The 19392-nt window shown below is 35.3% G+C and overlaps 2 protein-coding genes across 2 annotated transcripts in view; both read left to right on the top strand.

The window, feature by feature from the left end:
* Positions 1 to 19392, top strand: part of LOC145261053 (transcription initiation factor TFIID subunit 10-like) — a 225167-nt gene that overhangs the window by 8732 nt on the left and 197043 nt on the right. The window lies entirely within an intron of this gene.
* On the top strand, positions 2667 to 13431 carry LOC145261052 (chloride intracellular channel protein 5-like). Its single transcript, XM_080119214.1, has one exon. The coding sequence runs from the start codon at positions 6687 to 6689 to the stop codon at positions 7434 to 7436; it is 750 nt and encodes a 249-aa protein (XP_079975340.1). The 5' UTR covers positions 2667 to 6686; the 3' UTR covers positions 7437 to 13431.

The following is a 19392-nucleotide window of genomic DNA, read 5'->3' as shown; positions in this document are numbered from 1 at the left end:
TTAACTAAAATTTTTTAAATAGAAAACGGGGATTATCAGCTGCTTACCATGTATCTGTTTCGGAGATTTAAAAACAACATATATATACGTGTTTGTGTGTTTAAATGGGAATCTTTCCAGACGAGGTGTAAACCACTAGGAGCTAACAAGGAGACGCCTACTGACCTTAGTGTTGAAAAGATCAAGGCTGTAGATAGGATGAAAATGGTTAGCAGTTTTTGGGAAGAAGTTACTGGAAGAGGAAGTGAATTGATGAAAACCAATGGACCTACGAACGAGTCGAACGAGCTGGAACAAAAGAAGGAATAACTTTGACAATTCTGAAGAACACCTGCCACAATAGTATTTATAGAGAAGCCTGAGACAACATCACGTCTGTGAGACGGATTGCATACAAGAAAGGGTTGGACTAATTAAATTACAGATGTTTCTGCGCCTTGTCAAGAACCGTTAAATAGGCAATGAAGCCAATTGTTTTTTATATTCAAAAGTCCCCAGATTTATAATGAATTTAAATAATTTAAATGAAAATTTGGATTTATATAGATTTTATAAAAATTGCGTATATTTTAATTAGAAAAAAAATATGCATAACAATTGCTTTGAAACTTACGCAAGTCACGTTCAATGGACCTTATGCCCGTTAACAAAATATATATACTAGCAGGACCTGTGGAAAGTCCACAGAATGAAAAATATATTTAATCAACAAATGTTTTGATAAATCTGATATTTTTCTGGATAGCGCAAAAAAATTAAGTTTTTGGACAGAAAAATTAATATCATGCAACAAATGAGTTAACAGTTCTATAAAAATAGTGTCCATTGTATTTTAAATATAGAATTGATTCAAATAAGATAAACAAGTGCTAATAAAGACTCTGAGTAATATTGTGATACATAGTTCAATAGAAATATGAAAATCACATTGTAAGAGACAATCTTTAATTTACTCCTTCACTACAGCACCATTCAGCAGACAACGGTCTTTTTTTTTTCTTTTTTTTTCCCCCCATGTCTTTGACTGTTCTGTTTCTGGTGTAACATTTTGCTTACTTTCTTGAGTGAAAAATTCTACGTTGAAATTACAAGTTCCTTTCTCATACTATTGCAACAATGACCATATATTATAATGATATTCGAAAATATCAGTCATGCAGTTTGTCAACCTTGACGATGACTAATTAGGGCCTCGTTGCTTTATCCTTCGGTACAGGACTTCCCACCTTGGCTTCTAACTTGCGCAGTTTAGGTGTAGTATCTGTTGCGCATCAGATAAACACCCTCTGAACCTTTTAATGCTCATGTCCAGTGGAGCAAACCCGCGACGACTGGCAGCAGAGGAGGCCACAACTTCTGGCCGGAAGTAATCTCGGTGAGGTAGACAGTCGCCCTATCGTGTTTTCTTTCTGGATGAGGTTCCATAGCCTTTTAAGGAAAACTGCAAGGCAGCAGTAGAATTTGAAGCCAGTTCCCATCTCTTAGCCTTTTGCTGTGATAAGGCCCACAAGGCAGTGGTGTTTGATTTTGGGGTTGGTTCCCCTAGTCTTCACCCAACCCAGGGCGCCCACAAGACAGTGGGGTAGGGATTGGTAATGTGCCAGGGCATGTCCCCACATCGGTGGGCCATAATGCACTACCTCTGGGGTCCCCTACTACTCTGAGATCTCCTACAAGTTTAGCCTGGGGCCTCAAGGTAACCTAGTTACCGTGTGTGGCCAACGTGGAGGCACTGTAGGAGTCTTGATGATGGAGAGGCTACGTACTAGCATGGAAGACTTATGCATAGCTGCTCCCTTTTCACCGTGAGGTTAGCCAGCGGTGTTAACTGGAAGCGAGAAGGCATGCAAGCATGAACTTAACACTAACTCATACCTAACACACTAGATGCATCACATCTCCCTGCCGGATTAAGAATCCAAACACACACACTCGAAAAATATAAAGCTACCTCAAAGGAAAGTCACTCTTATATTCTTGTTCGTGGTTGCAAGATTTGCCTTTGTAAAGCTAAATTTCACGAATTTGGTTATTTTTTTAAATTTTTATTTTTATTTATTTATTTTTTTTTTTAAGCAATTGGACCTTTTGCAAAGCATAACTTTTTTTTTTTTTTTTTTTACACGGTGGTCACCACTTATCAAGGCCCGGAAGCCACTCAGGGATAAGGGTTATTGCAAGTACATTACGTTAGTGTGGAGATTTGATGAAGTGTTTATACGGAAAAGAAAGAAGCAGAATATTATGAGTTTAAAAAGAATCTGAATTGGGGGGGGGGATATTGAAATCGCTCCATCACCATGAATTGTAAATATTTTGAGGCACATTTGTGGTGGGCAGTAGCAAAGTGCTGTCAGTTAAATGAACATACCTCATAAAAAAATTAAGTTTTTTTTTTTTTTTTTTTTTTTTTTTTTTGTACCTGTAGGTGTGTGCATAAATATTCCCCTCAAATTAATTTCTGTATATACTTTCTGATCCGAGATTGTTTTTTTTTTTCTTTTAATAAAACTTGAAAACATGTAGATATGGTGGACCGATTGGCTATAAACCAATCCCCTCCCCCCCGTCCCTAAGGAGGTAATACTTGGGAGGATGACTGAACAGAACCATTATGGTGATTCGCTCCTCAAATTAGGCACAAGGCCAATAAATTTCAGAGGGAGATCTGTGGTAGTCCTAGTCTATAATCTTTTAAGCCAGACACTTCTACCATAATACCGCATTTACTCTATCGGCTCAACTAATTTGGAAAATTCCCAGTGTTTAATGAATATATTGAGGACATTAACAAGGCTGCCGTGAAAAAGGTGGGCTCCCTCTACTGCACTAGAAAAATTATTCACACTCCAGAGTAAAAAGTGACCTTTTGTTTGCGTGCAGAGTAGTCTCTGCCAAACTACTGTCAATTTTTGGTCTACAAACTTAAAACCCTGATATTATTGAAAATAAGTACCTACTTGCCATGACAGCTGGGATGATCAGAGGAACCATGGCCTTATATTAAATTTGTAGACGTGCATGAATGACGTGTTCACGTGATTTCATCACGTGCCCAGCTTCCTTTTTCTTTTTTCTATAAAAGTGGCTGCATTGGTGGCTCAACTCTTGACACGTTTAGCGCATATGTTCAACAGACCTCCGAGATAGATCTAGGTCGCACGTAAACGTAACATGCGGCCGCAGCTGAGCTTGAACTCCCTACACAAGTTCGTAGCGTAATTCAAATCTTGTCCGTAGCTAAATACTCGATGCTTCTCCAGAGCTATCAAGGGTATTTTTTATCGTGACGCCATCACTAGATGGCTTGCCTACCACGGCTTAAGAGAGGCCCATCTCCCTTGAGAGGAAGATAGATCATGCCAGTTTCCCAACCTGATATTTTACCTCGCGGTACATACAGCGCCTCGCCTTCCCAAATGGTCACCTATCTGGTACTGACCAGACTCAACGTTGCTTAATTTTGGTGATCTGTCAACGTGATTGTGCTACGACATAGGTTGCAACATGTTGTAAGGTCACTTACTTCTAAACTTTATCTTCTGTGAAATTTCCCAAAAGAGTAAAAAGTGACCTCTGTTTGCATGCAGAGTGGTTGCTACCAAAATTGCTGTCAATTTTTGTCTACAAACTTGAAACCCTGATAATATAGGGAATTTAGACTTGTGGAACAGGTTCAGTTTTTTTCTGATAAAAATATTGGCAGGCGTAAGTCTACTAAACGTGTTATTTCTCTGCATTTATATCTTTTTAACAAAGTTAAGTTTTTGTATGGATTTAGGTCGGACGGTAATGAATAATGCTGGAGAGATGGGTTTTGGTTTCGATTCTAGCTGATGACACTCCAGTCATATTTTTTTCAATTTGGAAATCACTACTATGATATTGGGTACAATATAATAATCAATAGAGTATTAGCTCTATAATAATAAATATTAAATCTGTATAAATGAAAGTATTTCTAGCGTATTTTACGATCGGACAACTCTGTGCAGCCACCATTCGGCCATGCATGGAGTATTGTTGCCACGTCAGAGTTGGTGCATCTACCTCTAATCTATCCCTCTTAGGTAGGGTCCAAAAGGTCTCCAATCGAATAGGTCCCACTTTGTCAACTAACGTCCAACTCCTGTCCCATCACTGCAATGTTGCATCTGTGTGTTTTACAAATATTTAAATGGAATGTGCTCTGATGAACTCGTTGCACTTGTGCCCCCTTGACGTACATATCTCCGATAAATCCGTTTGAATTGCAGAAATAATGGGTATGATTTTGTTGCTAAAGTGTTTTCAAGTAATTTTGGTATATCTTCTCTCGGCTGCGTAACCATTCTTATTGCAACTGAGAGTATTCTGTACCTTTGCAAGGCCACCATTCACCCATGCATGGAGTATTGTTGTCACATCTGAGCTGGTGCATCTACCACTAGCCTTTCCCTCTTGAGTAGAGGCCCCAAAATCTTCAATCTAATAGACCCCGCATTATCGGCCAAACCACTGTCCCATCACCGCAATGTTGCATCCTTGCGCCTGTTTTACAAGTATTTCAATAGCATGTGCTCTGATGTAGGACTTGTGCACGCCATCGATCTACATCTGACAAATAGCAAAATCTCACTCCTTCACTAGTGAGGTTCCTAGATGACGGAAAGTCTTTTACTCTAATAGTCTCGTTCCCACAGATTTTGGTATTCCATCCCTGTTTCTTGCTTCTCTGACTAACTTGCAGAAATTGAAATCTAATGTGGCCAGACGTCTTGCAATTTAACTCCCCCCACATAATACCCTGTAAACATGATCCCAATTAGTAGCCTTCATGTCCAAATGGCAATACGCAAAAATAATAAAAAAAAACAAAAAAAACAAAAAAAACGCTTATTTACAGCTATATGAACGACAGAGTGGTATGACTTAAAAAAAAAAAAAAAAAAAAAAAAAAAAAAAAAAGCAAGAAACTACAAAACCAGATAATATAAAGGGTCTTGCTAATTGCTGACCTCCCAGTGTTTTCCGGTTTGTTAGTGCCGAAAACAAAACGGCCAATCTCTAAATTGGAGTGGGGGTTTTAGTGGGAAGAGAGAAAAAAAGTGAGTTGGAACTTGGAGGATGTCTAATGCCTCCAAGAATAAAGTTAGGACGATGGGACTCCTTTACTATTTCGAGCGAGGCGGTGAAGTTTCAAAACTACCCTGCAACCACATGTGCCATACAAAGTCGGAACACGTACTTTTTTTAAAACTCATTGTGTGCACCCTGCAGTCCTCCTGCGCCCATCTTCTGTAAAACTCAATGTATAAAAAGATGCAATATTTTCTTATAGCCAATTTTATGCGACTTTTACAGTAGTTTTTTTTTTTTTTTCCCCGACCCCTCCATCTGGGCAATGCCAGGAAAATACAGTTGATTTTTATTAATGTAGGAAAGCGATTGCGTTATTGTTGGTAATTTTAAACGCTGAGGTGTTCGAAAAATGGAAAGGAGGGGGGGGTAAGCAAGTGCGTGCGTTTTGTTGCAACGATGTTTTTCTATTTGTTTGCTGTTTTTTCGTCGACGATGGCGTCTTCTATACGTCTTTCTACACCTCCCTCTCTTTTTGCTCGCTCTCCTCTCTCTATACCCCTTTTCAGTCTTTACCCCCCATCTCTTTTTATTCACCCCCTCCTCCCCCCTCTCTCTCTGCACCTTTCTCTCTATCCCCTCCTCCTGTTCAATTCCCACTCCGTTGCTGCAAAGGTAGTTCATTTCAAAACAGTAGCATCCCCCGCCTCTTCTCTTTTTTTTTTTTTCTGACTGGACTCCATTAAAGTATAGCTACCATTCTTTTCGTGGAGACGGACTTTACAAACGCTTTCAACAAAAGAAAACCCCTTCCTTGTAACGTGGATTATACACTGAACACCAATTTCTTTTTGGAGAGGAAAACACCTTACCTTTTTTTTTATTTTAATTTTTTTTTTTATGGATTCCCTTAAAAAGGGGAAAAAACGAAACGGGATTTAATAATTTTCCGAGGTTTTCCATTTTTTTTTTTTTTTTTTTTTTTTACTTAAAAGAAAAATATAAGTAAACCATTATCGTGGATGTGAATTTATTTCAAAACTCTACGGATGATTATTTTTTTTTAATTCCTGCTAAAAGTCCAACGCCATGATAACGCTACTATTACTCCAGTAAAAAGGAAAAAAAAAAAAAAAAAGCTTAAAAAGCGCGTCTATTTTTTTTTTTTTTCTGTCTGGCCGCGTAGTATATACGCTGACTTGGTTGCAGTCATTTATTGACTCCCCTTCCCTATCTCTCTTTCTTTCTATATATCTAGCCCCCCCTCTCACCCTATCTCTACCGATATCCCTTTCTCTCTCTAGTTCCTTCTCTTACCTCCACTGCGTTTTATTTCAAGACCGGTGAAGAAAACCTTCAGTTGAATTTCTCTTTCCGATCTGCAAGATTCGTTACAAATGAAGTGTACAAAAACGGCGAAACCAATTCTTGACAACAAAAACCAGCTTTTCAGCTTCGGATACTGTTAACATCGAGCTTAATTTTTAAGTAATATTCTGCTGTTTTCCTGGCGTTTTATCGCCACTCTTTCACGCAACATTCTCTCCCCTCCCTTTTCTTTTTGTAACTAAAAACAAAAAAAAAAAAAAACAACAACAAAAAAAAACAAACCCTTCGTCTTGCCAAATATGAACCACACGAAACCCGAACCCGAGCTTACGTTGTATGTGAAGGCCGGCCAGAGCGGCAAGTGCTTCGGCGCTTGTCCGTTCTGCCAACAGATCCACATGATATTGGCCTTGAAGGAGCAGGACTACGACGGCAAGCTCTTCGAAGTGGTCATCATCGATCCGGGCCGGCCGCCGGCAGAGTTCCGTAAGCACGCCAACCGGCTACCCGTCCTCAAACACGGCGACGAGGTTCTTACAGAGAACGAGGAGATCGTCTCTTACATCGACCAGAATTTCCCGGAGCCGAGTCTCGCTTACACGGACATGCGGGCGCATACAGTCTGCTTGGACGTCTTCTCCAAGTTCGCCCACTACATTAAGCAGGTGAGCGACTCCCCAGACCACCTCATCTCTGAACTGTGGCGGGTCAGTGACCACATGGTCGACTCTGGCAATCGGTTCCTCTGCGGCGATAAGCTGACCCACCTCGACTGCCTCATGCTGCCTAAGCTGCAGCACATCCGAGTGGCAGCTCTGGCCTTCAAGAATTTTCTTATCCCTTCCACCATGACTGGACTATGGAGATACCTGAAGAACGCTTACCAGGAGGAGGTGTTCCAAATTACCATGTGTTCCGACCAGGAAATCGTATACCATTGGAGTTGTAAACATGAAACGCCAGAATTGTCAGAGGAGAAGAAACGATTGTACAGTTTGGATGGAGAACCAGAGTTTTCCACGTCGTTACCTGAAGCTTTCAAAGAATGATAGGAAATAATTATTGCGTATTACATACATATGTCTGAAAAAAAAAAAAAATAAATAAAAATAAAAAGATGGGGAAAAAAAAAAAATCCGGTTCAATTGTACTATAGTGACCGTTGAACTATCTCGCCTATTTCGTTCATGTTTTTTTTTTGTTTGTTTCTACATTTTTTGGTAAAATTGATTCTTGGTTCTAAATTATTTTTTTTTTGTCCTGAAATAAAATTCTAATTTATTTGATAAAATGTTAAATCTAATTTTAATTTAATGCTTTAATCGCTGGCTGTCCTTTTATCGCCAAAAATATTTAATGCAAATTATTAAAACTAAATTAACTTTGAATTCTTGTAAGAATTTGAAATGAACCAAGCCGGCTTTTTGTCGAACTGAACATGGATTATTAGAGTAAAAAAAATCAAATTGTGTAGAAGTACCGAACTTCGAATTTATTCGGTTTAAATTTGTTAAAAGCAACAAAAGTTCTATTTAATTAAAATTTATTAAAATAATTTTTATAAAACATTTCATAAGATTTAAATTTTAAACTAATTTAGTATAGATGCTGTTGGAAAATTTTATGTCGCTAAATTTTTTACTAAAATTTGGGATAAAATTCTAATCGAGTTTAAACAAATCTTGAAAAATCAAACTTTAATTTTTGAATTTCTGACGGCCATGTTTTTTTTCTTTTTAAAAAATATTTATTGTACAAAAAACTATTTTAATATATGCAAATATTGCATTGCTGGACTTAAATGCAAATATAGTTAAAGACCTAGTCCATAATTTAATTATCAAAAAAAAAAAAAAAAAAAAAAAAAAAAATGGCCGCAACCGTAAAGATTTGGTTAAAAAAAAAAAAATTAAAATGTTAACTCAGAATTTTTGGGAATTTTGCAGTAAAAACAAAACCAAAAAGGTTTTTGAAAACAACCAAACAAACAAATGTTACCAAAGGTAATATAAGTCCTCTTTTACCTACTTGGGTAAGTCTTGTGTGTGTTTTAACGTATTTTAAAGCGTTTATTTACTTTGAAATAGTAGTGTGCAGAGTCTTAAGCTAGAAAAAGGAATGGCCGACACGAGACGGCAAGCTAGCTGGCGAGTCTCAATAATCATTCAAAAAGCGAAAATTAAACAAAATACTGGTAGAAATCCACACAATAAATGTCACCATGAATAAAATGTTTAAAAGTTTCTTATATATATATATATATATATATATATATATATATATATTATTAGTTCTAATTTTCCGATGGTACCAAGAATTGATTTTATCTGAAATTTGTGGAGAAATGAGCGAAAAATTACAATTTTTTTTTTCTGTATTTATTTACATTTGAACCGAAAAATCTGTTCTTTAAAACAAAGACAACAAAAAGAAAACCAAATCGAAACGGTTTCTTTATTTCTCCATCTTGCCCATCCCCCTTCCTTATCCCCCCCTTTTTATTTACTCTCTCTCTCTCCCCTAACGCAAACTATACATGTGTGTATTTAATGTGATACAGAACAAAAAACCGCATGTCGAAAAAACCTTCTTGGATGCTGCACCTTTTGTGAGATGCCCCCCTCCCCCCGCCGTCTGGTTGACAGGACAACAAAAATGTCTGTTTTGTATTTTAAACTCTGAGTAGCCATAATCTTTGGTTAACAAGAATTCGGTAACATTACTATCACAATTTAAAAAAATATATTTTAACTTTTTTTGTAAACGAGTGTTGAAATGAACTTTTAACGATCCCGTGGTGACGCCAAAGTCGTGTGCACTTTTCCATCTTATTTATTTTTTCGCCTTGCCAGTCGGACTTAGGGTCAAGGAAATACAGGTTTAATTTATTTTATTATGTTACAATTTTTATCAAGAACATTAGCCATATATAATAGATGTATTTGTTCGGGACCGTTAAAGGTCAATTTCATAGTTAATGAAGGGCTTCTTTGTTGGATCTATAAAGAATTAAGTCTTTCTGGTAGATTTTTTTAGCTCAATACAGGGCAAAAATAAAGTTAAAAAAAAAAAAAAATGGAGATAAAAAAAACAAACAAAAAAACAAACCCAAACCATTTTGCCCTAGAACGAGCCTCTTCAGATACTTCTCGACAGCTTCCACTAGTTTATAGAAAAATGGAAATATATCGTCTTAGGAACATCATCTATCTATCTATATATAATTTGATACAAATTTACATGGTCGCGACAATTGACATGCTAAAGTTTCGGACAAATGGTCGGCTAAAACCGAGTCTTCGTCAAACTACTTAATAAATACAGTATATGAGTTATTCTCAGGCCTTACAGTTCTCTTATATGAGGGGGTTCTTATATCCGGGTTACACTGTACATGAACACAGGCTCTAATTTGGAACCAGAGAAAAATTTCTTATATCCATTTTCTTTTATTATGGTCTCTTATATCCGGGTTACTGTATTTGCTTTCCATTTAAGTCGCCTGACGAGGCCTTCTGGTTTTAACTGATCATTTGTCCAAAACATTTGCATGTTCAGTATCGTAACCAGTCAGATTTGTTTATATTAATAAAAAAATGTCTTGCTCTTCTATTGAGCACTCTACTTTAGTTATCACTCTCGAATACCTTTTCACACACACACAGATAAAATACGCATCAAGTGCGCTTGAAAGCCAAATTACAACGCAATATTACGAAAATAAACTCACACACACAATGAAGATAACACATTATTGAATCGAATTATCTTCGTCAGTCAAATAAGTTATGGTGACTTAAAAACTGTAAAAAAAAAAAAAAAAAAAAAAAAAAAGTTCGCCTCACAAGTTAAAAGAAAGTCATTAAAAAGCCTAACAATCAAAATAATGTTTAGTTTGATTTTGTTTTTAGTTATTTGCGTCATTTTTCGCACGATTGATTACGAAGCCTTATTTACCCTCCTTTTTTTTTATGAATGAAAAAAAAAAAAAAACTTCATCGATGCAGAACATTTATTTTTCAAATTAAAAGTTTTACATAAAAAGTGTAAAGCAAACTATAACAAAAATGGTCAGATTTTTGATTCTGGTTGGCTTTTTTTTTTTTTTTTTTTTTTTTTTTTGTGTGTGCGCGATTTTTAACTTCTAAGGTGAATTTTTCGGCATTTTCACGGATTTTATTTTTCTGTAATTGCAAATCAAGATTTTTTTTATTAAAAGATTTTTTTATTAAAACAAAGAATTGGAATTATTGCAAATGTAAGTTTATTTTGGAAACTTATGTAGACAAGTTACCGTACTGAAATGTTATTTAGAAACTCATTCTTAACATGGGGAGGGTGTTTTGTAAGTAAATGTACGGTAAAGGTGCAGTATCTTTCCACCCTCAAAAAATTCTTCATTTATTTTAGGTTTTCGGGGGCGCTGTTAAACTTCCAGGAAACAAGTTTCCAAGATATGAAGAAATTATAGTTTTAAAAAGTGGGGGATCACTTTTGTATATTAATTCAACTTATAATGAGCACTCACTTCATGGCCACCCGTGTGTGGAAGGTGTGGGGGGGGGTCTGGTAATTTTTTTTTTTTTTTTAGGAGGCTCATTTAGTAATTGTGGGTTTTTGGGTATGCTTAAAACGAATATCACCTTTTAAATTTTCCGCAAATAAGTAGTTTTCCGCACAAAAATATGCATACGCTTACGCGTACACACTGGTCACCAGTCACCACTTATAACATTAAGAATTACATTGCTTAATATCTGGAAAAGATCTTTGCGGAAAATTTAAATGCGATATTCGTTTTCAGCATACTCGAAAACCTATAAAGTGGTAATTTTAAAGGATTTTTTGGGTGGAAAGATGTTGCATCTTTATCGAAAATACTATTAAAAATAGCACGGTAACTTCTCTGGATAAGCATTTACCCCCCCCCCTAAAGTCTTCATCTTGCAATTTAGTCCCCCTACCGCTCTCCAGGCGTTTTTGTATTATAAGATTTTTCGCCCCCTCCTCTTTACTAGAATAGTGGCTCCTTCAAGAACTACACATCAGATTACCGAAATTAAAACGACGTTGAGCCTTGTTAGTACTAAATTAGAAAGATGGCCTGCTAATCATACAACGCTTAAAAGACAAACATAAAATGATCAACAATGGTTGATATGTTGTGAAATCCAAAAGAACAAAATCGTATTCCAGTTCTGGCCAGAAATGTTTTTGCGTTCAGCAATTTAAAGGTGTTAAAATCACTAGATATTTCCAAGCTTACAACGCGAACATGTTGGCCCGTTTTTGTATTTTACTAGCAGGGGTGCCCGGCGTTGCTCGGGTGTTTGGAGGTGTATGCTGTGCAAAAAAAAAACAAAAAAAATGGTTAATTTTTAAAAAACTTTGACCCCTATTATGACCCCTTAAAATTTATTGTTTCGGGCTCAAATCACTTTATTAAGTTAGATCCAGGTTCAAGGAACCTATATCTAAAATTTCAAGTGTCTAGACCCAAAATTGTCGGAGGAGTTTGGTAGAGTTCTTAAAGGTCAAATCGTTGAAATTTGACCCCTTAACAGCCAAATTTCTGACTGACACCCGTCACATCGATTTTCCCAAATCTCAGTACCCGGTATTTCAAATTTCGAGTCTATAGACTAAAAATTGACAGAATTATTGCGTAGGGAAATGTACACAGACAGACAGACACGTTCACTTTTATAGATATATAGATTATATACAAAATAGCAAAAAGGTCGCTATGTCTTCGTGACCCTTGTAAATGTTAAGTGACTTTGTATCTTTTTAACTGTCAATTCCAAGATACTTTGTCTCTGTGTTCGTAAAACGATTTGAAAATAATACTTGAATGTTCGAATTGTTTCAACTTACGATTTTATTCTTTTCCATACCGTACAAGAGACGAGTTCTTTGCTTTATAAGCACACATGAACCGTAATACTTGACTTTTGCATTTAAACTGATTCTAGCGAGACATTGTTTCTATGCGGCAATTTAAAGACTTTAAACTCTGTCGAATTTCTCATGACCGCTTATTAAATTTCAAAATATTTTGTAATTTTATTTTTACATAATTTTTATTTTTAATTCAATTTTATATATATATATATATATATATATATATATATATATATATATATATATATATATCTATTGAAAAAGTGGCAGTCGGCGGTATTTACTTTGTAAATTTCGACTTTTAAAAATGACTTTGAAGCCTTAATGGAAAGTAATTTTTGATCATATCTCCAAAACATAAGGTAGTTTTTCAGAATAGTTAACACAACAAAACAGGGATGAAAAGGTAATATAAAAAATTACCAAAGGCAAGATAACTTACCCAGGTACGTAGAAGAGTAACCTAGGTTTTAACTTATTGTTAGTGTCTTTTTAACTAAAGATAATGTAAGACAACTGTTTCGTTCGAGCCATCGTCGAGACTCGATAATCGCTCAGAAATCGAAAATCAAACTCTTGAAAGAAATACCTCCAATAAATTTAAATTTCTGTTAGTATTGTATTAATTGTTTTACGAGCACAGACAAATTTTTCGATATTTGTGAGCAATATTCGAGGCTCGAATGAAACTTTTTTTTTTAAAACTCTACAAGCTTTACATTTATTTTAGATAAAAACACTTTAAAATAAGTTAAAACACAAAACTTATCCCGGTAATCTACTTTCCCTTTGGTAACATTTGTGTATTTATCCCTCCTCCCCCCCTTTTTTTATATAACTATCCTAGAAAATTACCAAATGTAATAGAAAACAAAAACATTTTAAATTCAAAAAAACGCGACACTTCTCGAACGAGCCACCATTTCTAGATAATAAACGTTTTTTCTTTTTAACTAATTAAAAAAAACAGTAAATTTTGATATTTCTAGATTGATTGAAAATAAAAATGTCAACAAAATGAAATCTGAAAAATGTCCTGTCCTCCCTCCACCTGCTTAACAACGATGTCAAATTATTAAACGATAGTCATTATTGCAACTGACCCCTTTTTTTTTGGGAAATAAATTATATATATTTTTATGATTTTGTTTTAACGTATATAAAAAATAAAAAAAAAATCGCCTTTGCTCTGTCGAACTTGGCTTACGTTTTTTTATATATAAAGTCGCAGTTTTGAGGTTCCTTAAACAATACAAGACTTCCTCCCGCCTCTCTCTTGGAGTCCATTTTTATTTATTTGCCTGGGTGCCCGGCGTTGCAAGGTGTGTTGAGCAAAAAAAAAAAAAAAAAAAAAAAGTGGTAGTAGGCAGGCAGGCTTGAACCCGTACCGCGAAGGAGAAAAAGAACGCGATAAAATCTGATATCTTTGCCGCTGCGTCCATCGCAAAACCGGAAGTGGCGAAAGTTTAAATTAAGGCTAGTCAATCGGAAAGAGGGGATAACTTTTGAAAATATTTGCGAAAAAAGCGACCCCTCCTTGTAGGAAAGTGCTCAGTTGAGGGTGAAGGAATCTGTTTTTGGCGAATTTTTCGATATTTGTTGTCCGAAGGGACGAGCTTCAAAAAAAAATAACGATCTCGTGAAAATCCGTCACCTCTGTCGAAAGTTTTAGGCATACATATGCATACATTTAAACAGACAGCTGAGATTTATAATATTTATATTATAGAAGATAAAATCGCACGTTTTATCTTAGAGTCCATTTTTATTTATTATTGTCAATCCAAAAAAAAAAATAAATAATAATAATAAATAAATTATTTGGACATCATGGCGATTTGTTTTATACGATAAAATGAAATGAAAGTTCTTATCCAGACTTCCCCCTCATATTAAAAACAAATTAAAAAATCTGGTGCTGGCTAAAATAGTCGACAGATCGATTTTTTAAAAATATTTATGAATAAATTATAAAAATATGAGATTAAGCAAATACAGTTCTTGTCATGTCGAAAATAGTAATATATCCAAAAATTTACGAAAATTCGAGTAGAAAATTTAGTTAAAAGTAATTTTTACGGAAAATTGGCAAAACTCGCATTTTTCTTAGATGTGAGCACCTTGAAGATTGCAAATACAGGGGACATAATATATCTCCCCTTTCATCACTTTAATGGCGACCAACATTTTAGCTTTACACTTTTTTTTCTTTACTAAAAACAATAGTAATTGTTCTACTAGATGAATTTTCGTAATTTTTGGATATATTAATATTTTCGACATTACAATTAAGTATTTTTTTTAATTATTTTAATTAGAACCACATATTTAAAAATCCGATCTGTCGACTCTACCTTAACAAGCACCAAAAAAAAAAAAATTTATGATTTATGTACCTTGGACGAAACGAAAATGTTTATATTCCAAAAATCACGTAAATCGATAAAGTAGTTTTTTGTTTATAACTTAGAAAATAAAATTTTATGAGTAAGCGAGATGGGACTGCCTCGCTCGCATTACCATCTCAAAGAAACAAAAGGGAGATAGATCAACAATAATTCAAATTTGTGAGATCAGCTTTGTAATGGCCTACGATTTCCAAGTAAAAAACGATTTTCTTTATAAAAATAAAACTACTTAATGATTTATGATTTTTGGAATATGATATTTTGGTTCCATCATGTGTATGTACACCATAAAGATTTTTCTGTATATAGGGTGAATTTTGGACAAAAACCAAAAATCTGCAAGACGTATATTAAATGTTTTTGTTAGATGTGTGGTAAATAGAGCAGAACAGCCGAGGAACACAACTTCCGGTTACTTCCGTAAAATTTAAACCAATTGTTATATATATATATATATATATATATATATATATATATATATATATATATACACATATATATATATAATGTATATATAATGTATATATATATATATATATATATATATATATATATATATATATATGTTTGTTTGTTTTTTACGATTACTGCAAAAACAAAAACATTCTTAACATGGGGGGGGGGGTAACCGGAAATGAGGTGGAAACGGTAGTAATCGTAAAGAAATAACTAATTTAATTTCGTGAATCCGGGGACTTTAAAAACTATAAAAGCAATTGGTTTAAAACGTGCAGAAGTCGCGCGATTCTCGGATGTTTTGCCATATTTACCAATTTAATGTTTCAAGGATGACTTCATTCCAAAATAAGAACTCTTTATTATTAATGATAAATATTAGCCTTACGCTACCACAGAACACCGATCACTCTAATTTGTTTTTGAGGAGTATTCAAGGTCGCTGACAACGAATCTGATAATCAAACCCATCGCAAATTTACCGTTTGCATGGTATGAACCCCTGGACCTTGGGATAATTTTGTGCCATTTCACCGCCTTCGGTAGTGTTTTTCTTACATGATACGTTCGCATGTGAAGGGGAAGGGGCGTAGTGAAGTGTAGGAATCTTTAAGCGGCCATTTGAAATAAATTTTTTTTTTTTTGTCTTACGTAGTTTTTTTTTTTTTTTTTTTTTTTTGTCTTACGTAGTTTTTTTTTTTTTTTTTTGTCTTACGTAGTTTTTTTTTTTTTTTTTTGTCTTACGTAGTTTTTTTTTTTTTTTTTTTTTTGTCTTACGTAGTTTTTTTTTTTTTTTTGTCTTACGTAGTTTTTTTTTGTTTTTTTTTGTCTTACGTAGTTTTTTTTTTTTGTCTTACGTAGTTTTTTTTTTTTGTCTTACGTAGTTTTTTTTTTTTTGTCTTACGTAGTTTTTTTTTTGTCTTACGTAGTTTTTTTTTTTTTGTCTTACGTAGTTTTTTTTTTTTTTGTCTTACGTAGTTTTTTTTTTTTTTTGTCTTACGTAGTTTTTTTTTTTTTTTGTCTTACGTAGTTTTTTTTTTTTTTTTTTGTCTTACGTAGTTTTTTTTTTTTTTTTTTGTCTTACGTAGTTTTTTTTTTTTTTTTGTCTTACGTAGTTTTTTTTTTTTTTTTTTTTTTTGTCTTACGTAGTTTTTTTTTGTTTTTTTGTCTTACGTAGTTTTTTTTTTTTTTTTTTTTTTTTTTGTCTTACGTAGTTTTTTTTTTTTTTTTTGTCTTACGTAGTTTTTTTTGTTTTTTTTTTGTCTTACGTAGTTTTTTTTTGTCTTACGTAGTTTTTTTTTGTCTTACGTAGTTTTTTTTTTTTTTGTCTTACGTAGTTTTTTTTTTTTTTGTCTTACGTAGTTTTTTTTTTTTTGTCTTACGTAGTTTTTTTTTTTTTTGTCTTACGTAGTTTTTTTTTTTTTGTCTTACGTAGTTTTTTTTTTTGTCTTACGTAGTTTTTTTTTTTTGTCTTAGATAGTTTTTTTTTTTTAATGCTTTTTAATTGATCTATAAGTTTTCACGAGCGGTTTACATGCCTTTCATACTAATTGTTTGGGGGGGGTAGAATTTGTGTAGTTTAACAGGTGCTTCTGCAGTTTAATTAACCGTTTTTCCGTAAGTAACTCGCCGACATTTCCGAGTAGAATACCGTTTGACATTTCACAAAAATTCTGTTTACATTAGTGAGGAAGCGCGAGGTGGGTAGGGTTGGTGCTGGGGCGGCCTGTTAAACTACACAAGTTCTATAATTGATCCCCCCAAAAAAGAATGAAAAACATAATGTTGTTTGTTTTTGTAAATCGCTCGTGAAAACTTTTTATATATCAATTAAAATCATTAAAACTACGTAAGACAAAAAAAAAAAAAAAAAAAAAAAAAAAAAAAAATCCGGTTTTAGTGAAACCGGACGATAAATATATATAAAAAACAAAACGAAACTTTAATGTGAACGCTTTCATTATCCCAGGAAAATTCGGAATACTAATTCGTTTCATTGCTCATCGTTCCAGATTTTGTATGTCTCATAGAACCATTTTTTTTTTATTGTTTATTTTATTTTATTTTATTTTTGTTTATCGCTCAAGACGAAAAAAATGTTTAAAACTTTTTTTAATGCTTCAAAACGTTCATGCCATCGTTGTTAAAAATAAGATTGTATTTAATTATATAACGTTTAAAAAACTTTTGTGAAAATCAAAACATAATGTAAATTTCATATGTATCACAAACGTTTTCGATTCCGTGTCGAATCATCGAGTGAGGAGGAAAATGAAAGAGTAGGTTGGAAGGTTTATAGCGGATCACTCGGCTTTGCCCGGGCACGAAGTATGCTTAAACATATTTTAATTCATGCAGATTTCGTATTATAGTTCAAATTCTCTATATTGTATCCAGCGTGAGTTCAAAAGTTTGATAAAATAAATAAAAATGACTTGGGTTCCATCAGCTAGAATCCAAACCAAAACATCTCACCTAGCTCTCCGGCATTATTTATTACCATCCGAGTTAAGTCCACACGAATATAAAATTTAGAAAAAAAAAAAATGTTGTTAAAGGTATAAGTATATATTTGTGCATGCGTAGAAGTAACGTTTATTCGACTTGTGTCTACCAAGTTCCAATTTAATTTTGACTCCTCAGTAGCTATTTTACTGGCTAAAAAAAAAAACGAATCACATCTATTACAGATCCGAATCCTCTATATATCAAGTTTCAAGATCAAAAATTGACGGTCAGTAGTTTGGTAGATTGTTCCGCGACTAGATATCACACACACACACACACACACACACACACACACACACACACAAACACACACACACTTGTGCACTAATTTTATTCTAAACCTTTAAGAAGCAGTTCAGATATACTATTTTAACATTTGCTATTGTTTTTGATTAATTACAAAGTTAAAATAATTTATGTCACTAATGGTAAAGTTTGCCTTTTTAATATACGCAGTAAGTCTTTTTGGAAGATATGAGAATACGAAATTTCATTTTATTCGAAAATGCAAAAATTACTAAGACGAATATTTTTTTTCATGTAAATCCTTTCTTCTCCCCTCCCCAGTCTCTATCGTTTCTTCTCCCCTCCCCGGTCTCTATCGTTTCTTCTCCCCTCCCCGGTCTCTATCGTTTCTTCTCCCCTCCCCGGTCTCTATCGTTTCTTCTCCCCTCCCCGGTCTCTATCGTTTCTTCTCCCCTCCCCGGTCTCTATCGTTTCTTCTCCCCTCCCCGGTCTCTATCGTTTCTTCTCCCCTCCCCGGTCTCTATCGTTTCTTCTCCCCTCCCCGGTCTCTATCGTTTCTTCTCCCCTCCCCGGTCTCTATCGTTTCTTCTCCCCTCCCCGGTCTCTATCGTTTCTTCTCCCCTCCCCGGTCTCTATCGTTTCTTCTCCCCTCCCCGGTCTCTATCGTTTCTTCTCCCCTCCCCGGTCTCTATCGTTTCTTCTCCCCTCCCCGGTCTCTATCGTTTCTTCTCCCCTCCCCGGTCTCTATCGTTTCTTCTCCCCTCCCCGGTCTCTATCGTTTCTTCTCCCCTCCCCGGTCTCTATCGTTTCTTCTCCCCTCCCCGGTCTCTATCGTTTCTTCTCCCCTCCCCGGTCTCTATCGTTTCTTCTCCCCTCCCCGGTCTCTATCGTTTCTTCTCCCCTCCCCGGTCTCTATCGTTTCTTCTCCCCTCCCCGGTCTCTATCGTTTCTTCTCCCCTCCCCGGTCTCTATCGTTTCTTCTCCCCTCCCCGGTCTCTATCGTTTCTTCTCCCCTCCCCGGTCTCTATCGTTTCTTCTCCCCTCCCCGGTCTCTATCGTTTCTTCTCCCCTCCCCGGTCTCTATCGTTTCTTCTCCCCTCCCCGGTCTCTATCGTTTCTTCTCCCCTCCCCGGTCTCTATCGTTTCTTCTCCCCTCCCCGGTCTCTATCGTTTCTTCTCCCCTCCCCGGTCTCTATCGTTTCTTCTCCCCTCCCCGGTCTCTATCGTTTCTTCTCCCCTCCCCGGTCTCTATCGTTTCTTCTCCCCTCCCCGGTCTCTATCGTTTCTTCTCCCCTCCCCGGTCTCTATCGTTTCTTCTCCCCTCCCCGGTCTCTATCGTTTCTTCTCCCCTCCCCGGTCTCTATCGTTTCTTCTCCCCTCCCCGGTCTCTATCGTTTCTTCTCCCCTCCCCGGTCTCTATCGTTTCTTCTCCCCTCCCCGGTCTCTATCGTTTCTTCTCCCCTCCCCGGTCTCTATCGTTTCT

Source organism: Euprymna scolopes, chromosome 37, assembly GCF_053919585.1.
Source record: "Euprymna scolopes isolate OS-2025 chromosome 37, ASM5391958v1, whole genome shotgun sequence".
Classification (NCBI taxonomy): domain Eukaryota; kingdom Metazoa; phylum Mollusca; class Cephalopoda; order Sepiida; family Sepiolidae; genus Euprymna; species Euprymna scolopes.
Note: the sequence above shows the minus strand (reverse complement) of the source record. Positions and strands in the feature narration are given on the sequence as shown.

Coding starts and splice junctions, on each gene's coding strand:
- LOC145261052 (XM_080119214.1), top strand. CDS start 6,687: ATGAACCACACGAAACCCGAACCCGAGCTTACGTTGTATGTGAAGGCC.